This window comes from Physeter macrocephalus, chromosome 11 (genome assembly GCF_002837175.3).
Source record: "Physeter macrocephalus isolate SW-GA chromosome 11, ASM283717v5, whole genome shotgun sequence".
NCBI classification, from domain to species: domain Eukaryota; kingdom Metazoa; phylum Chordata; class Mammalia; order Artiodactyla; family Physeteridae; genus Physeter; species Physeter macrocephalus.
This window is the reverse complement of record NC_041224.1, coordinates 13305782-13318889: the sequence shown is the minus strand read 5'-3', so window position 1 is coordinate 13318889 and position 13108 is coordinate 13305782. Positions and strand designations below refer to the sequence as shown.

General features: G+C 49.1%; 1 protein-coding gene across 2 annotated transcripts in view; it reads right to left on the bottom strand.

Annotated features, from left to right (window-relative positions):
• Positions 1-11132: 11132 nt before the first annotated feature.
• The window catches only part of FRMD4A (FERM domain containing 4A), a 100046-nt gene continuing 98070 nt past the window's right edge, over positions 11133-13108 (bottom strand). For both annotated transcript variants that reach the window (XM_028495603.2, XM_024116363.3), the window contains one exon: positions 11133-12690. In XM_028495603.2, coding sequence (XP_028351404.1) covers positions 12588-12690 — 103 coding nt within the window. In that variant the 3' untranslated portion in view covers positions 11133-12587. The remainder of the gene's footprint in view (positions 12691-13108) is intronic.

The following is a 13108-nucleotide window of genomic DNA, read 5'->3' as shown; positions in this document are numbered from 1 at the left end:
CTGTCAGCCTTCTCACAGCGTTCAAGGTGAGCACACCACTTTGACCATGGAGGGCAGCTAAGAAGGTTCGAGCTGCTTTCTGAGTGTCGTTGGTGATCACAGATGCAGTCACTGAGCTTCCTGCCACCACAATCCAGTCACTGGCGTAGACGGCTCTCCTTGCCCTCTGCACGCCCAGATTTTACAACTTGCCAAAACCAAATTGCCTTTGCTGTCCAACTGCCCTTCCCCTGAGGCTTAGGAGACGTCGTAAACCATGAGTGTTGTCTTCGGAGCCTGGTTTCGAGATTCTGCCATCCTGTGAAGTGGGAGGAGTAAAGTTGTAGCTTCGAAGCGTTTTGACCACAACTCACAGACAGCAGTAACAAGCGCGCGGAGACCCGGTGTTCCTTGCGTATATGCATACGTAACAGAAGCACTGACCATGCCATGTGCGGTATGTTCCTATGTTGTCTTTCCTGTTGTGTTTCTTATTTAAAAAAAAAACACGCTTGTTGTGACCCTCTAAAGTGGCTCACAGCTCATTAATATGTTGTGACCAGCAGTTTGAAAACCACGGATTCAAAGGAGTTATCAGAGTTATGGAAGGAAATGACCTGGTGGATAAATTCAGGGCAACAGGACTCTACTTTTTTATTGTTTTAATACAAAGAGAGAGAACGCTTAGCTCTCAAGGTTAATGTGAAACTTAGCAGATGATAAAACCTCGAGTACTTCAAATGTTAAATACTTTTGAAGTAATAATTCTTAGGTTTCAAATGGGGAGACTTGTCCATAGAAGAAGCACCAGGACAAGCCTCATATGATCCTTCTGTAAGAAATTTGGCAGTAAAGATAGGTACAACCTTGGGCTGGCTGTACATTGTGTACAGCAAGAATAAGTAAGATCTTATAAAATAAGTGGTTGTTTAAAAGCATGAGTTAGGATTTGGGCAGAGATACCAGGAGTCAGGTATTTTTTTTTTTTTTGCGGTACGCAGGCCTCTCACCGTTGTGGCCTCTCCCGTTGCGGAGCACAGGCTCCGGACGCGCAGGCTCAGCGGCCATGGCTCACGGGCCCAGCTGCTCCGCGGCATGTGGGATCTTCCCGGACCAGGGCACGAACCCGTGTCCCCTGCATCGGCAGGCGGACTCTCAACCACTGCGCCACCAGGGAAGCCCAGGTATTATTAATCAGTTACCCTTTGAGGGTTTGTTTAGCCCTTTGAAGATTATTTCCCAAGACTCAGGGCTAGATTACATTTCCTTTAAATTTTTTTATTGAAATGTAACATATACAGAAAAGTGCACAAATCAGAAGAGTACCATATCATAACTTTTTTCAAAGTGAACATCTCCCAAAGTAACTAGCATCCAAGTCAGGAAAGATAATGTTATTAATGCCCCAGAAATCTCTTCACGCCTCATTCTAGTCAGAGCCATGGTCCTGATTTTCATCAGGACATTTTCATTACCCCAAAGAGAAACCTGGTACCCATTAGTAGTCATTTCCTGAATGAGTTAGTTTGCTTGTTTTGTATTTTTTTTTGAATTTTATTTTATTTATTTTTTATACAGCAGGTTCTTATTAGTTATCTATTTTATACATATTAGTATATCCATGCCAATCCCAATCTCCCAGTTCATCACACCACCACCACCACCACCCCCGCCCTGCCCCGCCACTTTCCCCCCCTTGGTGTCCATACGTTTGTTCTCTACATCTGTGTCTCAATTTCTGCCCTGCAAACCGGTTCATCTGTACCATTTTTCTAGGTTCCACATATATGCATTAATATACGATATTTGTTTTTCTCTTTCTGACTTACTTCACTCTGTATGACAGTCTCTGGGTCCATCCACGTCTCTACGAAGATCAGTGGAGCAGGAGAGAAAGCCCAGAGATAAACCCATGCACCTGTGGTCAACTAATCTATGACAAAGGAGGCAAGAATATACAATGGAGAAAAGACAGTCTCTTCAGTAAGTGGTGCTGGGAAACCCAATCCAAAAATGGGTGGAAGACCTAAATAGACATTTCAGCAAAGAAGACATACAGATGGCCAAGAGGCACATGAAAGGATGCTCAACATCACTAATTATTAGAGAAATGCAAATCAAAACTACAATGAGGTACCACCTCACACCAGTTAGAATAGGCATCAGAAAATCTACAAACAACAAATGCTGGAGAGGGTGTGGAGAAAAGGGAACCCTCTTGCACTGCTGTTGGGAATGTAAATTGATACCACCACTGCAGAGAACAGTATGGAGGTTCCTTAAAAAACTAAAAACAGAATTACCATATGACCCAGCAATTCCACTACTGGGCATATACCCAGAGAAAACCATAAATCAAAAAGACACATGCACCCCAGTGTTCACTGCAGCACTATTTACAATAGCCAGGTCATGGAAGCAACCTAAATGCCCATCGACAGACAAATGGAAAAAGAGGATGTGGTACGTAGATACAATGGAATATTACTCAGCCATAAAAAGGAGTTTGCTTGTTTTTTAATTTGCCCATTTATAGATGAGGTCAGTTATACGTGACTCCTTTTACATTTTATTTCTTTGTCTCAACTTACAGTTTCTGATAGTCATCCCTGTGTGTCTGTGTGGTTCTTTCATCCTCATTGCTCTCTCCAGTTCTCTTGGTAGACAGTTGAGTTGTTTCCAGTTTGTGTATGAATGTTGTACATGCATTTTTTGGTGAGTATAAATTTCTGTAGGGTATATACGAAGCTGAGAAATTTCTGGGGCACAGGATATGCATGTAGTCAGAAGGTATCGCTGAAGAGGTTTCCAAAGGGCTTGTGCCAGGTTACCATCCCACGTGCAGGATTAGAGGGGTCCAGGCGCCCCACATCCGAGCCTCCCCTGGTATGTGCTCTGTCATTTCCACTTCAGCTCTTCTGGTGGCTTAACGTGGTGTGTCACTTTGTGGTTTTACTTTGCATTTTGCTGAGGACAAGTAAAGTCGAGCATTTTTCATACGTACTGAATGGCCATTGGATTTTATCTTTTGTGAAGTTTCTGTTCAAGGTTTTATTTTTGTCCACTTTTTTCTCTTGACTTCCCAGCCTCTTTCTTATTCACTTATAGTTCTTTATATAGTCTGGCAATGAGTCCTATGTTATATATATTACAAATACTTCTCCCGCCCTGTGGCTTACCTTTATGCAGGGTTTTCTATGCATAGGGGAAATAATCTTGTAACTAGCTCAGGCATAACCTTTGTCAGCTATCTTTGCCAGATAGATTTTATAAAAATCAAATCACGTGACTCTTAAATAACATAATCTTTTCATAGTGGCGTGCCCGAGTGTGGGATTTGAGAGAAGAGGAGATCGTGTGAGTTTTTGTATTTTTGTCAGACTTTGTAGTTTTATTAGATTACTGTTTCATTAAGACTTGGTTTGTATTTTTCTTCTTTAGGTCTGCAAGCTTATGGGCCGTATATGTATGGTGTGGACACTGCCAGCTGCTTACCCTGTTTTCATTCTCCTCTCCTTTACCAACAGAGCCCCACTTTGTGCAGAGCTGCAGTGAGCACAGTAAAAGCTACTTGCTCTCCTGGGGCCCTTTGAAGTTAGAGTTGGTTTTGTGACAGGTTCTACCAATAAATATGGATAGAAGTCTTTTGGGTGGGACTTCCAGGAAACCTGTTGCTTTTCTAAAAAAGAAAAAGAAAAACAGAGATAGACTTAGTTAACAAAAATGTTGCCCTTTCTCTCTTCTTTCCTAGAAAGTGGTCATGATGCTGCAGTGCTTTGCAGCCATGCTGCAGTCTTGACGGTGGGAGACCCATGCTAAAGATGGTGGAGTCAGTTCTTTAATGGCATCGTGGGGGTCATTGTTCAAGCCTTGAACCACTGTGTTAGTCAGGGTTCTTCAGAGAAACAGACCTACAAGGAGACTGTATATATGGAATTGATTCCTTTGATTTTGGAGGCTGAGAAGTCCCATGATCTGCTGTCTGCAAGCAGGAGAGCCAGTGGTGTAAATTCCAGTCTGAATCCAAAGGCTGGAGATCCAGGAGAGCCTACGGGAAATCCCACTTTGAGGGAGGGAGAGGACCAACGTTCCAGCTCCGCGGTCAGGCAGAGAGAGCAGCTGCTCCCTCACCCCGCCTCTGGTTCTATTCAGGGCCTCGACAGATTGGATGAGGCCCACCCACACTGGAGAGCAACCTTTTACTCAGTCCACCGATTCAGACGTTCATCTCGTCCACAAACACCCTCACGGACACACCCAGAGGAACGTTTAACCAGACATCTGGGCACCCGGTCGCAGGCAAATTGACCCATAAAATTAACCGTCACAGCTGCCTTCCTCTGGACCTCACGTTCTGTGAGGACAGTATTGGGTTAGCTCCTGCAGTTGTGTTTCCGTATATTCTGCGGAATTCAGTCCCTAAGCAATATACATGTTACTCAGATTTCTCAGCTTTCAGAACCATTGAGGCATGTAGCAAGTGTGTCCTGGTGCCCTGAGGTCCCGGCTACCCCAACGGGGCAAGACCTGACTCTGCCACGTCCACGTGCTACTGTGATACACGTAAGTGTAACAGTGTTTGCGGGAATGAGCTCTGGATATCGGCACCAGGTCATTTCAACTGCAGAAAAGCCATGAACCAAGCGGACGTTAAAGGCAGTTCAGAGACAGCCAGGTTTCGGAGCAGACAGAGGTCTGGCCCGTAGTGGAGATTCTTGTCACTCGTTGGACAGAGGCATCTAGCTTTTGTTCCGTTGCGTTACTGCCAAATCTCCATTGGACTTAGAAATGACTTTGAGAGGACTAAACTCCTGAATACCTCTATGGATGTGAAAGGTGTTTGAGAAAATGCGCAATTGTGCTTCCATCATTTGGGGGGAAAGTATCTTTTTTTTTAAAAAAATTTTATTTATTTAGTTAGTTTTGGCTGCGTTGGGTATTTGTTGCTGCACGCGGGCTTTCTCTAGTTGCAGCGAGTGGGGGCTTCTCTTCATTGTGGTGCGTGGGCTTCTCATTGCGGTGGCTTCTCGTTGCAGAGCACGGGCTCTAGGCGCGCGGGCTTCAGTAGTTGTGGATCGTGGGCTCAGTAGTGGCTCGCGGGCTCTAGAGCGCAGGCTCAGTAGTTGTGGCTCGCGGGCTCTAGAGCACAGGCTCAGTAGTTGTGGTTCTTGGGCTCTAGAGCGCAGGCTCAGTAGTTGTGGTTCTTGGGCTCTAGAGCGCAGGCTCAGTAGTTGTGGCGCACGGACTTAGTTGCTCCGCGGCATGTGGGATCTTCCGGGACCAGGGCTCGAACCCGTGTCCCCTGCACTGGCAGGCGGGTTCTTACCACTGCGCCACCAGGGAAGTCCTGGGGGAAAGTATCTTGGTATGCTTCCACCTGTTATTACCGTGGTCCCTTCTAGAACAGTAACTCACATTACACTAACGTGGGCCGAAAGGATACATGTGTTTTTTTCAAAATTATAAAAAATTGTGTTTGCCTGTCCCGCGGCACCTGCCACACCCTGCTTCGGGATGAGACCCTGCACACCACATTTCTCCTTTGCCGACTGGCTTTTTGTTGGGTTCTACCGATCGTGGGGCACACAGGAGATGGGAACCCCGAGGAGGGAAGAAGGGGCCTGTTCCTCGATGTTTGCTTCCTGTCCCTGACGGTGGTGGCCCAGCCGCGGGTCGCAGCCCGGCAGTGACCGTTCATTCTTGGAGGAGGTGGTCCTGGCTCGCAGGATTTCCACACTTTCATAGAACCGGCTTTGCCTCTCGACAGTCGCAGCGCCGTCAGCCGGTGCCCCTTGCAGACATTTGAATCCCGGCTCCGTGAGGTCCTGCCACGTCCCGAGGCACCCGTACCGCCTGCGCGGCGTCCACGCCTCGGAGGTTGGACTCCCAGCTCCGCGAGGCGCCTCCTTCAGCTTCGAAGTCCCTTGTCTCTGTTTCCCAGCCCTAAGGGTGCTGGCCGCTTCCCTTGGTTATCGTCTCTCACCTCTTCACTATCCTGTCAACAACCCTTGATATTCAAGCCTTTCTGTGAAAATCACTGGTGTGGTCTTGGCCTCCTGATTGAACGGGCGGCCGGATTGGCAGTTCCTGCGCGAGGGGGAGTGAGGCCGGGTCCTCTTCCGGCACCCCCAGCTCAGGTTGGCTTCCCGCTGGCACGCGTGGCCTTTGCTCCTAGATCCTGGGACTCACCCCGGGCGCGGAGAACTAAGACGACGGAGAAACGGGTAGTTCACATCCTGTCCGGTCGTGCGGTCCTGTCCTCGTGCCCTCTCTCCGTCATTCCAGTCGCTGCTCTTCCTCAGTCTCCTCAAGACCTTCTGTCCACTCATTCTTCCGCTTCCTGCTACTTCATCGTCACCTTCTTGGCTTTGCTTTTCTGTGTAGTCCGTCTAGATCCCTTTGTCACCGCTTCGCTTAATCACCAGCACCGTCTACTCTCCTGCCCTGTTGCCCTCCGGCTACACTGCCCGGGCCTGGCACGTTCCATCTTCCCCCTCCCATGCCCACCAGCAGGTGCCACTGGAGGGAGTTCACACGCCAAGCGTCCGGTGTCACCTGGGCCCCAGGTGGTGCCTGGAGGGCGTTCTCCACCTCCTCTCCTCTCGGGGCTGTTCTCAGCTGTGACTCCGCTCCAGCCCGACCCTGCCCTCCTTTCCTGTCTCACCTGGAGGTGGGGGGGGCCTCACCTATCTTTTCTCACACCGGGTTGAGTATGGAGGCAGAGCTTCAGGTCTGTTTCCCACACTCACCACCTGGTCTCTCCTTACTTGGAGGAGAAGGGGTTGCCCCTCCTGTCACGGGCTAGATCTTCCACTGACGGACCTTCCTTACCCAACACTGTCCTCAGGACACATCTTCTAATGTGCCATGTAATTTGCTTTCGTTTTCCCCCTCCTTCTACTCCCAGGAGAATATATATCTTCTACGGGCAGGGATTTCACGTCCATCTGGTTGACCATGAGATGAGGAAGAAAGTCATCATGGTTGATTCCAAGGGTTTGGGCCTGAGCCCTGGGAGACCGGGGCTGCCTCTGGCTCAGCTGAGGAAGGTCATTAACGGAGCAGGTTTGGAGGGAACATCAGAAATTCAGTTCTGGGTGTGTCAGCACGCTAGGCAGCCGTGTGCAGCTGTTGAGTGGGCTGGGGGGTTGTGCCAGTTTTAGAGCTGAGGTCCAGGGTACAGGGAGAAACACAGGCGTCCGCAGCATAAGACACTTCAAACCATGGACAAGATGCGAGCTACAGGAAGTGACTGGATGGTAAAGAGGAGGCCTTGAACTGAGCTCTGGGACGCTGTCGCGCCCAGACCTCGGGCAGATGAAGGAAAACCATCAAGGAGATTGGAAGGAGGGCCCCTGACTGTGATGAGGAGGAGAGCCTGGAGGGTGTACTGTCCTGGACTCAAGTGGCAGCAGCGCTTCCACGGAGGACGCAAGAGGGATCCGCCGTGCCCACTGCTACTGGTAAGTCACATAACTCGCGAACAGAGAATTAACCATCGGGTTTGGCCTTGTGGGGAGGCGTCCTCGGCCTTGACAAGAGTGGCTTTGGTAGAGCGGGAGGAATGGAAGTGTGATTGGTGGGGGTTGATAGAAAATGGATGAAGGAGCGAAAAACAAAACCTACTCTTCTGTGGGGATAAAAATGTATGGAGAGAAAAATGGGGTTTTCTGATTAAAAAAAAATCTTGGTGCAATTGCAGACACACGGGCCCTATCAGCTAACCTGCTCGCTGTTTATACTCCCGAATTGCAACCCAGCCCCTTCAGCTGTTACCTGAACAGATGCTGACTCTGCTGGGGGTGTGATTTTGTGCAAGGCAGAGAGGTTATACCTCTGCACGTCCTTTCACCCTTTCTCTGCCATCTCTTTGACCAGGCAGCTCCTTGAAGGAGAGGTGAGCGAGAGATCCCATTTACACGCTTGCTGACCTCTTATCCACGGGGCTCATTTTACTCTCTCCCTTCTATCTGTTTAATGCTGGTGACCTCATTTCCCCGTATGTCGGGGTCGTGTGCCTGTTTGTTTAGTCCGCGAGAATGTAAGGTTTTGAGGACCTGGGCCCATCACACAATATGGAGTGAATGGCTGGCTTCAACAGCGGGCCCCTGCCTGCTTGCTGGCCCACGTCGGGGGTTCTCTGATACTCCTCTTTCTAGAGAGAATTTCGTGTCTGAGCCTTTTTGAACTGGTATTCTGGGAGTGAGGAAGGAGAGGCCTGGCTATTTCTAGTGCTTTCTATGGCAATCAGGTATTGACTGTGTTCTCTAATAACCAAAATAATGACGGTTTGGAACTGCCTGTTGACACGACGTAAGGGGAGTGCGCGCGTGTGCGCGCGTGTGCGTGTGTGCGTGTGCGTGCGTGCGTGCGTGTATGGGTGGTGGAAGGTAGGAAGGAGTGGGAAAGAAACGGGAATGTCCCAGCGTCCTGTGGGCCAGCTGCTTTTACGTGATAGAGCTTAATAGGAGATCGATTTCTTTCCTGAGCAGAGACATATTTACATGGAAAAGGCTTAACCGAAGATCCTGTTTGTTTGCAATCAGTGTTGATCACCTCGGTACAGAGGCCCTCGTTGCTTTGCCAAGGACAGGCTTAGGAGGTATAAGATGCTGTCCTGATGGGCTTGCTTCCAGACGTGCTTCAAGTTCTCAATGGCTTGTTTCCATTTTTGGCAGGGGTTAACCCACACCGGTGGCAAATGCTTCAGCAAGGCTTTCCATCCCGGGATGCTCTTGGCTGCCAGATTTCTAGTTTCATGCTAGTGAAGAGATGCAGTGTGGGTTAGGGGGCCAGGGATGTAGTTTCAGCAGAAGCTCCACTAAAGTAAGCCAGTCACCGATTTGCCCATCAGTGTGGGCTTTTTGTACCTGCAGGCCCAGCGGGCTGTTGCTTTGGTGATAGGATTTAGAGGGTGGGTGACAAGAGTTTGAGCTGTGGTATGAACAGCAGTGGTAGTAAAGAGCCTGAGCTTCCTGCCTGTCTCCCCAGTTGGCCCCTTTTGTCCTACACAGAACCAGGGACCACAGGGGACAGAGACTAAGGACGACGACCTCCAGAGCCCAGATGCCCTCGGTGTTTCTTCCACGTGGCACTGTTCTGTGGGAACAGTACCCAGCCTAGCACATACCCCACACGGGTAACTATTTGTCGTGAGCAGTGATACAAATACTAAAATAGCATCCTAACAAAGGCTGACCTCTCATCTCAAATCCTTTTTGTAGTAGGAGGAATACCTAACTAAGAATATATTATCTTTGTATAATTAAAAAAGGAAACTAGAATAAGAGGGAATTAGCCTCTACTGAACAAACCAAGCTTGTCTACCTCATGGAGTAAGCCACTGAGAATATCATCTATATAGAGTGACTGCGTGTTTATCACTTAGAAACAAACAGAATGTCCAGGAGGCAACTGAGATCTTTTCATTTTGAAAATGCTTTAATAAGTGTTGACAACACTGTTGTGCAAAATGTAAAGGTACTATACAAATTCTTAATACAAAAAGAATAAATTAAAAGCAGATTTCTTTTTAATTCTGCAACTTTGTCTACAACATACATCTTTGTCATTGATTACGGTTGAACAGAATCCAGTAAAATCATTTTACATGCTCTACAAATCAGTTTCAGGAGCAACCTAATCCTTTCTTCCCCATTATTAAACTAGAGTCCATTTTACACGACTTGTAATAAACTATTGACATTAATGTATATGTAAAACTTTACACCGTTAATTAAGCAGTAACTGGTCATCTGATAGCACCTGGATGGGGTTTGCTATATGTAGAACTAAACTAATACCGAATGAAAACAAATTGGAATTTGAACGGTTTCAACACTCATCTGCATATGATCAAATTTAAAAAAACCCACCTGTCTCACAACAAAGCCTGACGTAGGTGTTTTCACCAGGCTTCTGGCTAAACAGGCAGTTTCTTATACGTATCCAAAGAATCCAATAGGGGCTTTGTATCAGACCAGGGGTTTCATATTTCATCTTAATTTGCTTTAAAGAAATAGGGATATATAAAGAGCTTGCCAGTGCCTGCGTACAGTAACTATATCATTTCCCACCACACTGAGCATTAACCACGTCAGTCTCAAAGGACCAGCACTTTTATGTACATCCTGTAGGAACTGAACGCAGCTCAACAGTAAAACCTGTTTTACTTAATCTCCGTCTTTACTACCAGACCATCATACTGTCTGCCTGAACTGTAATTCTGCCCCTCTATCCTGCCTCCATTCCTTTCTGCCCCCCGAGTCCCACACCCAAGTGTTTAGAAAGAATTTTCGTCTCTCAGTCTCTGTAACCCAACTGGGCTGAAAATTTGATCCGACTGACTTCAGACTTGATTTCAAACTACTATCCCTGTGGTATCATCCGCAGTATGTAAACCTGTCACCTCGTCTATTTCCCTTTTGACTTTTCCTCTGGGACGGAGTTCAGTTTGATTATTCATGCATCTTTTGGGAGAAAGAATCTGGCCTAATACAGAATGTTTCCGAATGGGGAAAGAAGAACCTGCTGTTTGTAGCTCTGACCATCAAAATAAGAGCAACACCCCTCCCCGTGTCAATCCCCAGAATCGTTTAATCTCATCATAACCAAGTTTATTTACCCTGCAGGGTTTACCCCTAAAGCGTTCTGTGAATATTAATCCCTTCTGCAAGCTGGTATCACCAACCCAGCCGTGCACAGAGCCCGGGACCCCCGGCCCTGAACCGTCCAGCCTGGCCCCAGGCTGCTGTGAGCCCCCAGGGGAACCCCACAGTGCTCTTCAGGCTGCATCAGGGGGAGCACCGTTGGTATTTACTGATATTTCCTTTTAACCAATGGTAAGTGTCCATTCTCACCCTCCTGGTCTGGTAGAGTCTATTGTTTATTCTTGGATTACATATACATAAAAAACAAAGCTTTTTCTTGTTACGCTAAAGCTAACTTCAACTCTGCTGGCCCACAAATCTACCCCAACCCAGCTCCTGTCTCCGGCTGTCCACTGCCTTTCCAATAGGAAGTCATTACAAGTGAGAAAAGAAATTCCCCCCCCCCCCGCCCCGCCACTTGCGCCAGTAAGCACGGCATCCCACCTCTGTGGAGACCGTGTTTGTGCCATTTGAAATAACCCAACTACGAGTGTGCGCTTGTTAGTATTATAAAAGTATTTTTGAGGCCTTTGAAGATTGATGGCTTTCCAGTTGTGTATTAAGCATAGCTCAAAACACATGTAAACGTGCAGCTCCCACACACCTTTCTTCTCTCTTCCTGTTTTGGTACCTGCAGACCATGGTGACACATCAAGGTAGCTGATGATGTCGTAGGCATATGGGCCCTCTGGGAGCTGATATATTTTCTCACCCCTGCTCTGCCTGCCAGCTAGTAGACACGTGAGTACAGTCTTCCTGCCTAAGGGCACAGTTGGATTCTTGGAAGAAGTGACACGTTGGTGACCGGGTGCCATCGGATCTGAGCTCTTTGTCACACAAGCGCTAACAAACAGAAAATGGGCTACGACAGTTGAACACTTGAACGGATCGCGATGTGCTTTTTCCCTTGGCTTCCCGTAAGAAATCAAATGGAACACCTTGTGAGAAAAAAACAGGATACACTTTTACTGGTTGTTTTAATGAGAGAGAACCACTTTTGGCAACCATCACCTTACGTTTCCTACAAATCCCCAAAGGAAAGCAGCTTTGTGTCTTGGGCTGAGCCCCCATGCAGGCTGGGGCTAAGCGGACACTCCGCTACTCCCCGTGGGTCTGTTCTCCTTGGGGTCCAGGCTCATGGAGACCCAAGTCAGCAACGCCAGCCAGGGGTCCCCCGACGTGACCATCACATTGGGTTAGTTTTCAGGCTCTCGATGGAGAGGGAGGTGGAATGTTAAGGGAGGGGGTGAAGAGGGGCACACGTCACAGACGGTTGACTTTCACGTGTGGGATGCGGTAGCAGCTGAGGATTTCAGAGATTTCATTTTGCCGAAAGAACGTCTTCCTCTTGGCCCCTCTTAATTTTGTGTGTGTTTTTAGTTTTTAATTTTTTTTAATCTTTGGCAGCATAACTGACTGTGATCCTTGATGCGTCTCTGACGTGTTCGGCTTCTGTTTCCGTTCGCCCTGCTCCTGCAACGGTCACTCCTCCCAGGAAGTATCTCAGCCGTCCGCTGACTATTCCCACGAGGCACCTTCTTCACCAAGTGCGTGGCGGGCCTCCGGGTGGGCCCCAGCTTTCACAGTCTGTCTGGATCACCCTGTACTGAAGTCCCCTTTCCTGGCTTCCGCCTGGGCCGCTAGTCCACAGGAATCCAGGCCAGCCGGCGTCCCTGATGGTTCCTGGCCAGGGGGCTGTCACGGCAGGGGGAGCCACCAAGGTGCCATTGAGGATTGGTGCCTGGCTCTCTGGGCCAGGGGACACACAGTGGGACCGGAACCTTCCAGAATGTCTCCTCAGTCAGGGTTTTGGAGGGTGAGGGGGACGCGGAGACAGGAGAAGAAAAGTGCTGAGGGCCGAAGCTGGTGCAGGGTGACACTGCGTCTGGGTAAGGCAAATGAGAGGCAGTGAGGTGATCTCAGAATGGCGTCGAGGCGGCCCGATTGAGGCCGGCTGGCTCACACGAGGGTCCCGGGCTTGGCTTTTTCTTGCCCGTACCACTGGACATCAGCTAGTTCTGGATAGAGGGAGGAATCCAGGAAACAGCTATCATTGTAGCTCCTGCAGGGAACCCAAGGATGAGAGGAGACAGTTAGGGGGGGATGTCACTCAGCGGTCTGCGTTCAGAAGTACGCGCTCCTAGGGGCCGACAATGACCGCTGGTCTTCCCTGTTCCTAAGGAGCCAGGCCTGCGCCGGCCGAGCGTGCAGCAGGCTCGCGCAGACGGGAGCGCATTCACACCGAGGGGACCTAACGCTTGCACGGCTGTGGAGGGAAACAAACGGAGCTACCGCTTAGCGCAGCGGCCCTCAGGCCTGGCTGCGTGTGGGAGGCGCCGGGAAGCCCCGGAACGCCCCTGTCCGGGCCCGCCGTGGAGAGGCGGGTTTAACTGCTCTGGGGTGTGTGCTCGAGTCTCGGGGGCTTTCACCCACACCCCCACACACCCCCCCGGTGGCTTTCACCCCCCCCACACCCCCCC